The sequence below is a fragment of the Hyperoodon ampullatus genome (assembly GCF_949752795.1).
Source record: "Hyperoodon ampullatus genome assembly, chromosome: 4".
NCBI classification, from domain to species: Eukaryota; Metazoa; Chordata; class Mammalia; order Artiodactyla; family Ziphiidae; genus Hyperoodon; species Hyperoodon ampullatus.
In genome coordinates, this window is record NC_136917.1 from 77,351,824 (window position 1) to 77,367,671 (window position 15,848).

General features: G+C 37.4%; 1 protein-coding gene across 3 annotated transcripts in view; it reads right to left on the reverse strand.

Moving 5' to 3' along the window:
• The window catches only part of HSD17B4 (hydroxysteroid 17-beta dehydrogenase 4), a gene marked incomplete at its 5' end in the record, with an annotated part of 90,339 nt that overhangs the window by 44,310 nt on the left and 30,181 nt on the right, over positions 1-15,848 (reverse strand). For 2 of the 3 annotated variants that reach the window (XM_079702355.1, XM_079702353.1), the window contains 6 exons: positions 639-710; positions 5,258-5,309; positions 7,763-7,999; positions 9,453-9,556; positions 12,778-12,906; positions 14,937-14,961. In XM_079702355.1, the coding sequence (XP_079558481.1) occupies positions 639-710; positions 5,258-5,309; positions 7,763-7,999; positions 9,453-9,556; positions 12,778-12,906; positions 14,937-14,961 (619 nt within the window). The remainder of the gene's footprint in view (positions 1-638; positions 711-5,257; positions 5,310-7,762; positions 8,000-9,452; positions 9,557-12,777; positions 12,907-14,936; positions 14,962-15,848) is intronic. The other variant, XM_079702354.1, reaches the window with a different exon arrangement.

Genomic DNA, 15,848 nt, shown 5'->3' on the forward strand with positions numbered 1-15,848 from the left:
TCCCTGGTGGCGCAGTGGTTGAGAGTCTGCCTGCTGATGCAGGGGACACGGGTTTGTGCCCCGGGCCGGGAGGATCCCACATGCTGCGGAGCGGCTGGGCCCACGAGCCATGGCCGCTGAGCCTGCGCATCCGGAGCCTGTGCTCCGCAACGGGAGAGGCCAAAACAGTGAGAGGCCAACGTACCGCAAAAAAACCCAAAAAAACAACAAAAAAGAATGATTCAGGGGTCAAATACGTTCCAAGTTCCAAAGAGCTAACATAGAAAAGAGTATCTACAACATAGCCTAATTATCAATTGAAGGCAGTCTATGTATTCATTCCTGCCAAAAACATAATCTAGGAAGCATAATTCTCCTCTATGTTTGCTATACCAGCCACATTTCTCACCTCTGTGCTTTGGTTATGTTGTTACAAATCCCCTGAAATGTCCCACTCTCTGGACCTCTACCCCAATCTACTCCACCCCCTTCTCCCTTATTTTCTAAAAAAGCTTGTGAATTTTTAGAACACTAATCTTGCTGTCTCACAACTGGAAGATAAATAGAAACTTATTCATCAACTTCTGTGATAAAGCATTGTATTACATACAAAGCCTATGAATCTAACAATATTATTAGAAGAACTAGAAATGAGTTACCATCCATAAGAATTATTAAACCAGATCCTTTATCCAGGACATCAGCAACAACTGCTTCACATTTTAATTTTCCTAAAATGGAAAGTAAAATAATAAATAAATAAATAAGGAGACTGTTTTAAAGACCATAAGTTATATGAAGACATGAGAGAAATTAACATAACTTCCACTGTAAGTTCAGCAAAACTAAAAAATCATGATTTAGAATAATTTTCAATATAATGTTGAATCATAAACATTAAAAGCAATCAGAATACCTGAGTCACCAAATTTGAAACATCAATAATTCTGATAAATTAGGTTGTAAAAAGTAACAATTTTCAATCATTCAATGAACACTTGTTAAGCATACAGCCAACACCATCTACCCCATTCCTTCTCAAATCTCTACTCTACGGGCTTCAATTAGACAGTGTTTCTTTCTAACTATTCTGTTCTTTTGGGGACTGTTCCATTATTTAACTGGTAATGTTAAATCTTGATGGATTAACAATTATTTGGGAGTGAACTCATAATCTTTTTCTCCAACCTGTTTTTCTCTTTTGTTCCCTATACGAATGAATGGTACTATCCACCCAACTGCCAAGCCAGAAACTTCAGCATGACCCCTGCCTCATAAAATAGTGTCTAAGTATGTGGCAAGACTTGAGTATGAAGAGACTGGGAGAAGCCAGATTATATGAAAAGTTTCTGATTTCATCCTGAAGTCTATGAACAGCCATCTGGGGTTTTTAATAGAGAAGTGACAAATACACTTGCATTTTGGAAATAATATTCTGGCTACAGTGAGATGAGCAGAACTGAAGGGAGCAAGAATGGAGGCAGAGGGTTTCCCTGGTGGCACAGTGGTTGAGAGTCCGCCTGCCGATGCAGGGGACACGGGTTCGTGCCCCCGTCCGGGAAGATCCCACATGCCGCGGAGTGGCTGGGCCCGTGAGCCATGGCCACTGAGCCTGCGCGTCCAGAGCCTGTGCTCCGCAACGGGAGAGGCCACAACAGTGAGAGGCCCGCGTACCGCAAAAAATAAAAATAAAATAAAATAAATTTTAAAAATAGGGCTGCGTGAAAACTTAGGCTGTAACACTAAACGGAAGACTCAAACTGAGACGGTGGAGCAGGAGAACACGGAACTCACCTCCCCCCCAACAAACACATCAAAAATACATCTACAGGTGGAACAGTTCTCCCTGAAAACTAAGTGGAGACTAACAGAAAGACCTGTACAACCAAGACTGTAAGAAAGACCCACAGGTAACTGGGTAGAAAGGGAAGAAAAGCGAGCAGGTCAGGACCTGTGCCCCTGAGAGGGGACTCAGAGGAAAAAGGAGATTACACAGGAAGAGACCTTCCCTGGGGAGTGAGCACTTCAAGCCACATATTGTGCGCCCCAGCCCTGGTGTCCAACAGAGGGAACACGAGTCCCTGTGGCTGGCTGGAGGGCCAGTGGGATTAACAGGAGGGCTGTGAGAAGCCTGGACTCCGGGAGCACGTGAACACTTACGTGCTCCCGAGGCAGGGCAGAGAGGGCAGACTGAAACCACTTGGGTAGCTCACTGGCTGCCTACAGCTGTCCTGGTCCCCAGCCTGAACTGAGAGAACACGCCAGCACCATTTGCCTTGTGCTGCAGCTTCACACTCTGGGCTGCCGTGATTGAGGGAAAGGCTCAGCCATGAGACACTGAGGAGGTTCAAACCCTAAGTGGCAACTGAGTGGCGAGGGGGCAGCCATTACTGGTGACTGTACAGGGGCCCCAGATCTCTGATGGTGGCCATGCCAAACAAAACCCATGCTCTGACCCTCACTGACTACCCACCCCAGCCCCTCTCGCTCCACCACTGCTCCCCTCTGGGGCAAGGGTGCCAGTGCTGGGAGGCGGGGAAAGCACACACTTAAAGGAAACTTAGCCAGCTCAGACCCGACCCTCAGGGCTTCTGCTCCAGCAACTTGGGACCTGCCCCCGCACCAATTTAAAATAGAAGGATTTGGCATAATCAGGTTGGTAATCAGGTTGACTTTGGGAAAAAATAACTTCAGACGTAATAGGAGAGCATGTTTTAAAGTTGGTCAGAGTGGACATGCAGGACATGCAGTACCAAGATGACAGCTGCTGGCACACATTGAGAAAAGACATAAATTGTGCTCACATCAAATCCAGCTCTCCCATCAATGCCACTGTATAGGGACACGCCCACAAAAGAATACCCCTTCAAGACCACCATAGGTAACTATTTCACCAAATTTCAATAGATAAAGAAATAGATAAGCAAAATGAAAAGACAGAGGAATCTGTTTCCACTGAAAGAGCAAGAGAAAACTCCTGAAAAAATAATGAAATAGAAATAAACAATTTACCAGATAAAGAATTCAAAGCATTAGTAATAAGAATGCTAACCAGGGCTTCCCTGGTGGCGCAGTGGTTGAGAATCTGCCTGCCAATGCAGGGGACACGGGTTCGAGCCCTGGTCTGGGAAGATCCCACGTACCATGGAGCAACTGGGCCCGTGAGCCACAATTACTGAGCCTGCGCGTCTGGAGCCTGTGCTCTGCAACAAGAGAGGCTGCGATAGTGAGAGGCCCACACACCGCGATGCAGAGTGACCCCCACTTGCCACAACTAGAGAAAGCCCTCGCACAGAAACAAAGACCCAACACAGCCATAAATTAATTAATTAATAAAAAAAAAGAATGCTAACTGAATTAGGGAAAAGAATAGCTGAATACAGTGAGAGTTTTAACAAGGAGCTAGAAAATTCTAAAAAGAACCAATCAGAACTGAAGAATACAACAACTGAAAAGAAAAACACACTAAAAGGAATTAACAGCATACTAGGTGACACAGAAGAACACATAAGTGATCTAGAATATAGAAAATGGAAATCACCCAATCAGAACAGCAAAAAGAAAAAAGTTGAGAACATTTTAAGGGATCTTTGGGGTAACATCATGCATACCAACATTCCATTATAGGGGTCCCAGAAGGAGAAGAAAGGGAGAAGGGGGTAAAAATATATTTAATGAAATTATGGCTGAAAATTTCCCAAGTCTGAAGAAGGAAACAGATATCCAGGTACAGGAAACACAGAGGGTCCCAAACAAGATGAATCCAAACATACCCGTACCAAGACATATCATAATAAAAATGGCAAAACTAAAAGAGAGAATTCTAGAGGCAGCAAAAGAAAACCAAAGAGCATATACAAGGGAATGCCCTAAGGCTATCAGCTGATTGTTCTGCAGAAACTTTGCAGGCCAGAAGGGAGTGGCATGGTATATTTAAAGTGCTGAAAGGGAAAAACCTACAACTTAGGATATTCTACCCAGCAAGATTATCCTTCAGAATTGAAGGGGAGATAAAGAACTTCTTGGATAAGCATCAATACTAAACCAACCTTAAAAGAAATGCTAAAGGGTCTTCTCTAAGTAGAAAAGAAAAAGCTATAACAAGAATTAAGTATCTATAGAAAAGGAAAAATCCCATTAGTAAAGGCAAATATATAGGTAAGGCTGAGGCTCAACCACTTAAATAAGCTAGTACAAAGATTAACAAACAAAAAATTGTAAAATCAAGTATAACTACAATAATCAGTAAAGGGATAAACATAAAGATGTAAACTATGACATCAAAAACACAGATGGGGGAAGCGAGTAAAAAAATGTAGAGCTTTTAAAATGGGTTTGAACTTAAGGGACTACCTGGTTTAAAACAAATAAATAGAGTCATAGATCAACATCTATGAGCCCCATGGTAACCACAAATCAAAAATCTACAACAGATACCCAAAAACAAAAGAGAAAGGAACACAAGCAAAAGAAAAGCATGAAACCACAAAGGAAAAAACTAAAAGAAGAAGAAAAAAACAGGGAAGAACTACAAAAGCAGCCAGAAACAACTAACACTAACACTGAAATAGAACTATTCAGCATTAAGCAATATGAATTTTTTTTAAATTAAAATCTCAAAAAAAATTAAAGTACAATGCTAGCTATTTGCTGATCTCTACATTATATAATGTGAAATGAAAAAGACTTTTTTTTTATTTTACCACCTTACATGATCAGTATATAATTAATATTCTGACATCAGAATAGCAACATAAAACAAACTTATTGAAGTAAAGTGAAAAAATAATGAGAAGATTTACTGAACAAGTAAGATATTATTGAGAAAAATAAATTGATTATTAAGACACCCTTGGTTTTACTTACTCTAAAAGAAAATAGAAAAAAGTTAATTACAAGACATTCTGTATCTTTTAACATTGTTTGCTTTATGAAAATCAGTACCAACACAAATACCTGAGAAAAGAATGAAGAATCATATTCATGGGAATCATAACTGATTATACACAATCACTAAGTTTAGGACACACACAGAAAATTCTCCTTTCAATTGCTGACCAGATGTTCAGTATTTTGAAGTAATTTATTAAATAAGACTATTCAAATAGGACAAAGTTTATGGGAACCAAAATAGGTACTAGTTAACATCAATCTACTCTAACGGCTGACATGCACATAAATAACTTATAATATAGTTTATTTAGATTGCTCTATGCCAGTTTAACACATTGACACAGTTTGGAAGGTCAGTCAGAAAATAAAACGATCAAGAACTCACCTGCTCTGGGAAGTGGTTTATATAACTCCAGGTACTGCTCCCCATGAAGAACCTACATTAGGGTAAGCAAAATTTTATTAGTAGACTTTCTTTTTCCACAGCTTCTTCTGTGGATACTGCTAATCACAAGTGGCATTTCACTGTCCACATGTTCACGTGACTACTTCCCCCAAATTATCTGTCTCAATTTGGCTCCCACTTCTTAATTATATGATTCAGAAATAATCAGTCCCCCAATCTAAAGACTGTCAGCTCTCTAGAATAGAAAAGATACATTTGTGTTCTTTCTTGACATTCATAAATTTTTGTTGACTGATAACTGTGGATTATTTGCCAATGGAGACACTAAACTAGGCGTATTTCCAATGCTCATCACTGTGCCTGGAACATAACAGGTATCCAGTAAATATCTATTGAATAAAAATGAACAAATAGGTCAGTACTAGTAAAGTAATATCAGGTCACACCTGCCAAATACAAATGACACAACCAAAACATTAATATAAATCTTACAACCACATTCAAGTAAAAGCAATGTCAACATTTCCCTAGTGTAAGAGTAAATACTAAAGACCCTGTGCAACTTCATAGCCACTTAACCTCAATGTATCAAAGCAAGAATATAAAAATATATGTAGGAATACAATAGGACAGTAAAAACAAAACCTGACCCATATATCTGAATGACCACACTCAACTGCTATGGGACAGTTTAATTCCCAGTCTTCTTCAGAACCCAGAAGGGAAAAAGAAAAGGGGTGAGGGTAGTGATGGGAGGACAAATGAAGGACTGCCTCACTATCATATGACCTGGAAGCTCAAGGTTAGGAAGACTGGGATTCAAATCCCAAGATGGCTATCATTCCCAGTGACAGATTTTTAACACTATTCATGATTTCCAACTCCTTCCAACTCAATTTACTTTAATTGTTTGTACTGACATCACCCAAACAGAAGAACTGTACGCAACAAACACCATGGGAGAGTGACTAAAACAACAAACTGCCTGGCATCTATTTCTTGCCTCCCTCCCTACTTCATTGAATACCTTAAGAAAATAACCGTAGATTCTCATAGATTCAGAGCAGCAATGAGCTAATTGATCCTCCAGTAAATGGGTTCTCCAAACAGTCAAAGTCACAGAAATCAGTTCAAAAGTCTACGATTCAACAGTTATCAACTGGACTCATGGCCTGACCCTTACTTCAAGAAATAAAATAACCCCAAAGCCTTCTCACAATTGTTTGCTCCTTCCTTCTTGAAACAATGTATTCACTTTGCTTCTCAAATACCACATTCTCCTGATACTCCTCATACCTCACCAGCCACTCCTTCCCGATGTCTCTTGCTAACTCCTCCTCATCTCTTCAACCTCTCACCAAACTCAGGCTTTTTTTCTCTACTTACATTCACACATTGGTGATTTCACCCAGTCTCATGTCTTTAAATCTCACTTAAATGCTACGAATCCCAGTAGGGCCTCCCCCACAAACTCTAAACTCACATATTTAACTGCCCACTTTATATCTCCACTTGAATGTACAATAGGCATCTCAGATCTGTCCAAAATCAACTCCTGATCATCCCCACCTTAAAGTTACTGTATATATCTATTTTATTATACATAGTCATATGTCATATGTAACTACTATACATATTAAATACATTGTACATAATAAATTATAAATATACAGGTATATATGCATATATATCATCCCAGTTAACCAGACCAAAAACCTTCATCCTTGACTCCTCTTTCTTTCCATGCATATCCAGACTAGTGCTGGAATTACCATAATAAACTCCAAACTGGTTTCCCTGCTTCTATGCTTGGCTCCCATAAATCTATTCTCCACAGAAGAGCAAAAATGAGCCTGTGAGTGAACACAGCCAGATCATACCACTCCTCAGTTCAAAGCACTACAAATGGCCTCCCATGTTAATCAGAGTATGAGCTGAAATTCTTATGATGACTCCAAGGCCCTCTTCTCCTACCACTGCCCCCTTGCTCATTCTATAGCTATATCAACCCCCTTGCTGTTCCAAAAACAAGGTAAGTATGCACCTGCCTCGGGGCCTTTTACACCTGTTCTCTCTGCTTCAAATATTCTTCACTCTTGCTCCTTCATCACTATCATCAGGTAAGGATTATCATACCCATTTTATAGACAAGGAAACTAAAGCTTAGAGAAGTTATTTACCCTTGGTCAAATAGCATGTAATGGCAGAGAGAGAATTAATAACATTATGCCAGGGTTATGGACTGTACATAATTATTGTTGTCTTCTTTTCGCTTGTCTTTTCAACTAACTCTCTACCCTTTTTTCCTTTTTAAGAAAAATTAAAAGACATGCTAAATCTTTATTCTTGAATCAACCACTATAAACTATTATATTAAGACATCACACACACACACACACACACACACACACAGCATGTGACATTTACCAATCATATTTAAAGAAAGAGAAGAAGAACAAAATAAAGGTGTCTTATTATGCATACCTTTGCCAAGTTGACTGAAAGCCCAGGAATCTCTGCTAATCCTCCACCCATTATAGACTTCTGAGCTAGAATAACTCCAAAGGTAGGCAAACAGGAGAAATCAGAACTCCCTTCATAAATAAATTTCAAATCTTTCGGTTCCTTGATTGATGCTCCCACTCCAAGGGCATACATAATAGTGTCCAGTTCCGTATAAGAAGAAGAAAATGGAGGAAGTTTATGGCCAATAGCTCCAGCCTATGGAACAATTGTAGAAAATTATTTTTTCACTGATATTCTTGTCAAATCTTTAAATTTCTGACTTTTCAAAACTATTAACTGCTACATACTTAGCTTTGTGAATAGAATGTCATTTTAGTGAACCTGATAGGGTATAATAATTGTTTCACTATATTTTTTTAATAAAATCAATTATAATGTATGGAAAAAGACTTCATTTACAAATAATTACTTTTTTCTTGCCCACTTCTTGCTAACAGATAGTATATCTCATTTTCAACTTTCCTGTCTCTGATGATGGAAAAGCCTATTAATACAGTGACTGTTAGCTACTCAAAATTACAAAAAATAAAAAATTTATTATAAACAGGGATAATGAATGGCTCTATAAGATCTATTTTATAAAAGTCAGTATAAACAGATGAGCAAAACACTGCTTAATGCTTGTAAATCAGACTCCCTCATAATGGTTTTGGTTATAATTAGATTTTACCGTAAGCTCCTACCTAGGACTGTCCTTTATCTAATTGCATATTGTATTTTTCTATTTAGTGATGACATGCCTAGCTAATTTGTGAAGCATATGTTAGGTTATAAAAGAATCATGTCCAATTTTTCATCACTTTCATTCTAAAGCAAGAGTCAGCAAACAACAGCTGAGAATTAAGAATGGTTTTTACATTTTTTTAAGAGTGGTCTAAAAAAAGAAAAAGAAGATTATGTGTCAGAAACAGTATGTGGTCCATAAAGCCTAAAATATTTACCATCTGGCCCTTTACCAAAAAAGTTTGCCAACCCCTACTCTAAAGTAAAATCACATTTATAAACTGCTCATATTCTCAGGGTTACAATTAGATTGTTTACTTCATCACTATGTCTCCCCTGAGTCACAAAACACCACACCTGAATGTGTCAAATGACTTATTTCTTATTATTTATGCACTATAATTTTTTTTTAAAAAAAGAAGTACTGGAGATAGTTAATCAGCAAACTTCACAAGAGCTATAACCACAGCTCCATTAGAATTTCTGACACAATGGGAGACTTTTTACTGGCAGCCATGTTGAAATATTTCCAAAATACAATTTATCAATGCTTTTCCTTAAAAGAAATGACTCAAAAGAGGCACTAAGTTAAATATCCTTTTCTAAAGAGTTAGAAAGTGACTGAAGGATGATTATCAAAAATGCTCCAAAAAACAAAAAAGACACTTGTTTATTACACTGAAGAAGAGAAAGTAAAAGTTACATTTAATATTTTAGCCTTATGTTCATTCAAATTTTATAAACATTCAGTACATGTTCTATAAAGTTTTATGGTCACTCACCTTTCCTATTTAACAATAAATTAATAGCTTGGAAAAGCATTTTTTGCATAAAAGAAAAGAAAAAAAGGAAAGAAAAGAAAAAAGGAAAGAAAAGAAAAAAGTCTCCAGAGAAGGCAAAGCATTAGGCTTTCTCTTCCACTTACAAATCCTGATGTAGCTGTTGATGTCACATTACTGGTATGATTTGCCGAAACTCCTCCATCTGAATCTATTTTATTTAGAGCTTCAATTATACCGCCAATTGAGTCTAAAAAAAAGGAATAAATGACAATAATAATGCTTTTTTCCATCAACAGATGAATGGATAAAGATGTGGTACATACATACAATAGAATATTACTCAACCATAAAAAAAGAGTGAAATAATACCATTTGCAGTGACATGGATGGACCTAGAGATTGTCATACTGAGTGAAGTTAAGTCAGAAGGAGAAAGACAAATATCTATGATATCACTTATATGTGGAATCTAAAAAAATGGTACAAATGAACTTATTTACATAACAGAAACAGAGTTATAGATGTAGAAAACAAACTTATGGTTACCAACTGGGGAGGGAGACAGGGAGGGAGAAATTGGGAGACTGGGATTGACATATACACACTACTATATATAAAATAGATAACTAATAAGAACCTACTGTATAGCACAGGGAACTCTACACAATACTCTATAATGACCTATATGGGAAAAGGATCTAAAAAACAGTGGATATATGTATACGTATAACTGATTCACTTTGCCATACAGCAGGAACTAACACTACATTGTAAATCAACTATACTCTTATAAAAATTAATTTTTAAAAAAATCAGTCCCACTATGGTGTGGGAAGAGCACTTACATATGTGAAATATCTAGCCAGTTATTTTACAGTGCTATTTAACTAGTGACCTACAGGACAAACTTCCAGATTTTTCCTATATAGTTGAACTATATTTAATTTGTACTGAAAAAAATTTTAAATCATGAATGATTCAAGTCAATCAACTTCAGGATAAATAAGGATGAACGAATTGAAGTTTCTCTTTAGGATCACTGGAATTTAAATAAGACAGGGTGCTTTGGTAAACCTATTACATAAAGATCATAAAAGCATCATCTTTCAAATATCCTAAAGAGCTAATATTCCCCTGGTGAAATCCAAATAAATGTAAGCTATTTCAAAAAAAAAAAAAAAAGCTTTTGTTACAGACGTGACTAAGAAAAGCTACAATGCTTTAGACAATCATTCCTCTAACATCCAGCAAGCCTGCTGCAGAACCTTCGCTGGCATTCGTGAACTGACTGCATAATGTCAGGCTACTGCAGGAAAAAATCGTGAAAGACTCTGAATAGACCAAAGATAAATGGGTGTTTCCAACATACTCTCCCCACGTTATGATTCCAAAGAGGCTCTGAGCTTTGCAAAGTCTTTGAGTGATTTTACAACTCTGTAAAGTCGGATCCTTGTCCATAGATGTGCAATTTCCATCTGGTGGAGGGACAACTAATTTTCCTTCTCTCCCCACCATCACCCCTCCTCCAGGATGCAACAATGTCAAGATTACCCCCCAGGTCTCTGTACGGTAACTGCTCAGAAAATATTACTGAAAATTCTTCCAGAGAAAACCACCGTTATGACCAGTGACTACGGACAGAATTCAGAAGCTGCTATTCTGGGGTCTAAAGGTTAATAAATGAGATTCACAGAGTATCCACATATGCCATAAGGTTCCAAAAGCTCTGGGACCTTTCTAACAAACCTTAGATAACTGGGCCTCCTTCTAAACTCAGACAAAAACTATAACTAAACTACAGAATGTGAGATGAGCAGGGCTCTCTGCCATTCCTGGTGACACTAGGTAGGTTTCTTGCCTACCAATCCTCCTCTTACCACCCCATTTAGGCTGCTGCCTAGATGGGAGGCTATTTAACTGAAAGTAACCTTGGTACAGGCTGGTGGTACTGCACTCAAAGACAGACCACGTGAGTTAACTCTTGGCTCAAACACTGAGAAAGCTTTGGCCACTTACTCAGCTTTTCTGGGATTTAGTTCCATCATCTGTAAAATGAGAATGATGAAATGGGTGCTTGGAAAGTCGTGATTCTACAGAAAGTGTAAGATTTTTTTCTAACTGTACTTCAAATACTAGGGGTATCTTTTCATTTATAACTATATAATTCATTGTTAGCTTTTTCTTTATATTAGTCTAATACTTTTAAGGTAATAAAATGGAATTCTGACCTCAGAGAAGAGTTTTTAAGATACTTTTTCCTTTTCCTAATTTTCATTAATAGGTGACTGCTATTCATAGACTAAATTTACCTCAAATATCAAAAAAAAGAATACAGAAAATGCTACTGCTAATGACATAACAATCATGTTATCCTCTGATTGAGAAAAGTATAATGAAAATTTCAGTGAGTGTACCAGCAGACAGGAAAGTAACATTGGGATTAAAAAAAAAAAAAGAACAGTCATTTTTCAGATATATTCTTCTATCAAACATTAAATATAATACTAGGAAGGGAAAAAAAATATTTTTCTGTAAAAATAATCCTGATTCATGATCCTTCCCAGAAAGGTCCTTTAAATTTCATATACTATATACATATGTGAGTTATACTAGAAAAAATAATGTGACTTTTATTGGCCATCTCTCCCTGTGGCATATCATAGATGATTCAATAATTCAAGGTAACAAGCAGTTACTAAATCCTTTCTATGAGTTCAGCACTATGCTAGCACCAAATACAAAAGGACATACAAGATACATTCTCTGCCTCCAAAGGAACTTATTATGCAGTTAAGAAACCACACACTTATAAAACAAAAGCAGTGGAAAGCAATCATGATTAGACGCTCAAGTGGTAAGAGTTCAGCTAAGAAAGAGCTGAAGCCCAGAATATGAAGCCCAGAATATCTGGGGAGGTTTTGTTGAACATCTGGGGCTTGAGTTTTTCTAAAGAAGCACCGAGATTAGCAGAGGTGATAAAAGGAGTAAGAGGCATCTTAGAAAGGCAGAGAAACAGTAGCAAAAACAAAGTGCTAAAACAAAGCAAAATCTATTCACTAGAGAGAAAAGACCTAAGCCTAAATAATATAAGACTTAAATAAACTTTTGGGGAAATAAAGAAAAATCAGGTCAGATAAGGAGCATGTGATTAGATAAGGCAAGACTTTGAAACCAACCACCAGATGGGGAATAGATGCATTGAGCACAAATGGGTAAACACCTCCTACCATCCCCTCAATCACACATATACCAAAAAATCAGGATCATAAGAAAACTGAAAAACTGACAGTGGGAGTAGCATACATACCTTAAATTGGAGAGTTATAATACCTACTGGAGCAGAAAATGTGCTCTTGATGATTTGAGCATCTAAGTTATCACAATTAAGAAGACAATTCCATAAGAGAAGAGAATGCTTTGTTGCCTCTGATTACCCAACCAGGACTAAACTGACTTGGGACTCTTTACCTTGAATTCTCTGAGGCTTGGTGGCATTATCAAAGTCACAGATCTTCATCCAGTTAGCCTTCACCACCTCAGGAGTCATTGGCTGAGTCCTCTGTCTTACAATGGCTCCAAGGGTCCGCTCCCATCGTACTGGTTATAGAAACAAAACTAAGATACTGAACACATAGTTTAAGAGGGAGACAGAAAGTAGAATTCATGAGTCCCCTGGATTGCTTTTTTTAACATCAAGAAAAATGGAATTTGGAAAAAAGATTCTAACTTCTAAAGATTTTTACTACAAATTAAAAAAAAATAATAACAAAACCATTAGGATGTCAAATTTCTTTTTCTAATATTTGAAGCTGAAGGGAAAACCTCTCCCTCCTCTGACTATGCCAGATACTACTAAAGGTAGGATGAAATGCTGAATCAGAAAGTTAAATTATATATAATCACACCAAAAGACTGTCTTCATCACCACAGATCACTTAGATAATACACTTCAAGGTAACAGAACAGAATAGAGCTCTGTTGAATAGTAAACTGAAAACTAGTGGCGATAACAGGTCAAAGACTCCAGATAATCAAATTAATATATCAGACAACCCCACATAATTCTCCCTTTTCCTCCCTTTGCTCTTCCTCCTTTTCCATGGGAAGTCAACTAGATTGCCCAGATTCACAAAAATCATCACTGCTGCATAAGTTCCATGAAGATAATTTTTAACATTGTTTCTTTTTTAAAAAGCCTGAGGAATAAATAGAACCTTATTTAAACAGAATGGTCAGACTTTTATGATTACTAAATTGAAGGTTTGCCCTGGGGAATGACAGAAGCTTCTAGAGATTTCCTATTGAAAAAGTCCCATATATAGCTTTTATTGCAACAACTGATCTTCCTTTCTTAAAAGGTGTCATAATGAGGTGGATGGACCTAGAGTCTGTCATACAGAGTGAAGTAAGTCAGAAAGAGAAAGACAAATACTGTATGCTGACACATATATATGGAATTTAAGAAAAAAAAATGTCATGAAGAACATAGGGGTAAGACAGGAATAAAGACACAGACCTACTAGAGAATGGACTTGAGGATATGGGGAGGGGGAAGGGTAAGCTGTGACAAAGCGAAAGAGAGGCATGGACATATATACACTACCAAACGTAAGGTAGATAGATAGTGGGAAGCAGCCGCAGAGCACAGGGAGATCAGCTGGGTGCTTTGTGACCGCCTGGAGGGGTGGGATGGGGAGGGTGGGAGGGAGGGAGATGCATGAGGGAAGGGATGTGGGAACAGATGTATATGTATGACTGATTCACTTTGTTATAAAGCAGAAACTAAAAAAAAAAAAAAAAAAAAGGTGTCATAAGACACTTAAAAATGTTTGAATAAGTTACTTCATAACTTAGAGAACAGTCATTAATAATACTCTACAATATGTTGTAACAATGTCATCCAGTAATGGCAGCCTTTTAAATAATTCAATTAATTTTGATACCAGCATCCAACTGAAAACTTGAATTGGGATATTAGAATGTTCACAATTTTTTTTAAACACCATACAGTAATTATCCAATTTGGAGCTCACAAGGTTTAAGAACTGGGGGAAGAGAGGATTTAAGCCAGATGAATTTACTATTGGGCTGAAGGAGAATAATTTCTATAGATCAGCTGCAATTTCTCTTCTAGAAAGCTGTCCAGTGTGATTCCCCACTGTCTCCTCCTGATGTCTCATGCTCCAAGGAAGAAAAGAATCACTGAGAGAACTGGAGAACTTGCCTAGGACAGAGCTCTTCCCATCTTCAAAAAACACCCTCCCTCCCACTCACTACTCTGTTGAACAAGCATGTGGGGTGTTGGAGACATGGGAAGACAAACATCAATATAAAGAGAGACTGTGCTGTCTGAAGAAACAGCCAGTTCTGAATAGGACAGGACAAATATTGAATAAGCACTGCTAATAGGAAAAAAATTGAAAAGATCCTTGAAAATATCACAGGCCTGCAGGGCAACTTCTATGTTTTAGAAGACCTGTTGCTATAACAATGTTTGAATTTGATTATGCGTGCACTAAATCCAATGGTTCGGCATTTGACAAGGTCTTTACCCAGCTCTACCTGGATATGCAGTTTTAAAGATATGGAAATAATGTATGGCAAACCAAAAACCAAAAGAGACTTACATTTTCCAATCCATCCTGCTCCAACCTACCAAAAAGAGGAGGAAGAAGTTATACCATCTAATGTGAAATTACTAATAGAATTTTTATGAAATTAACTAAACAGGCAGCTATCTTTTTACGAGTATCAGAATGCTAGATGACAATGGATGAAAATAATGCAGCTCTACAAAAGTCCATTGACCCACATGACTTTGCACTATTCATGTTATCAGAGTAGAAAAATAAAGCAACACAATATAGCAGAAATGCATGTAGTATAAAAGCATGACTTTGCACAGAAACCAAGGTGTGAAACCAGTTCTTCTACAGACTAGCTGTCTGATCCTGGTTAAATAATTTGACTTCCCTAAACTCAAGATTCCCCTTATGTAAAATCAGGATAATAATACACTCTTCATGAAGTAACCATGAAGGTTAAACAATATAAATACCAAATTTGCCCAGCACATCACTTGAAATACATGTCCTTCTAGAAAGACTTAATGAATAAAAAAAAATAAAAAGCAAAGAAAAATAAAGCCAGGATTTGACTTAATGAACTACATATACTCATTTTAATGAAACACCTTTATATAGAAATAAGGCAAATGACCAAATACATTAATCACCGTACAGAAAGATGATATTTTTTCTAGAAGCCATTCAAGGAAATCCTCAGAAGAAAATGTCTGATGTAAGAAAATCTGTTTGTCATATCTTCAAACACCACAACTACAGTGTTCCACATGCATATAACAGAAGAAACTGTACCAGCAGACAGCACACTTCTCAGTGGCTCTACGCTCAAGGGTATGGCTTTTTAATCACTCATTCCTTTACGTATATTAACAGGACAATCGGCCTTGATGCTGTCAGAGTAGTTAAAGTGGCAGTGGTACCGATAACAGGCAAGAAAAATATCATCTTTTACCA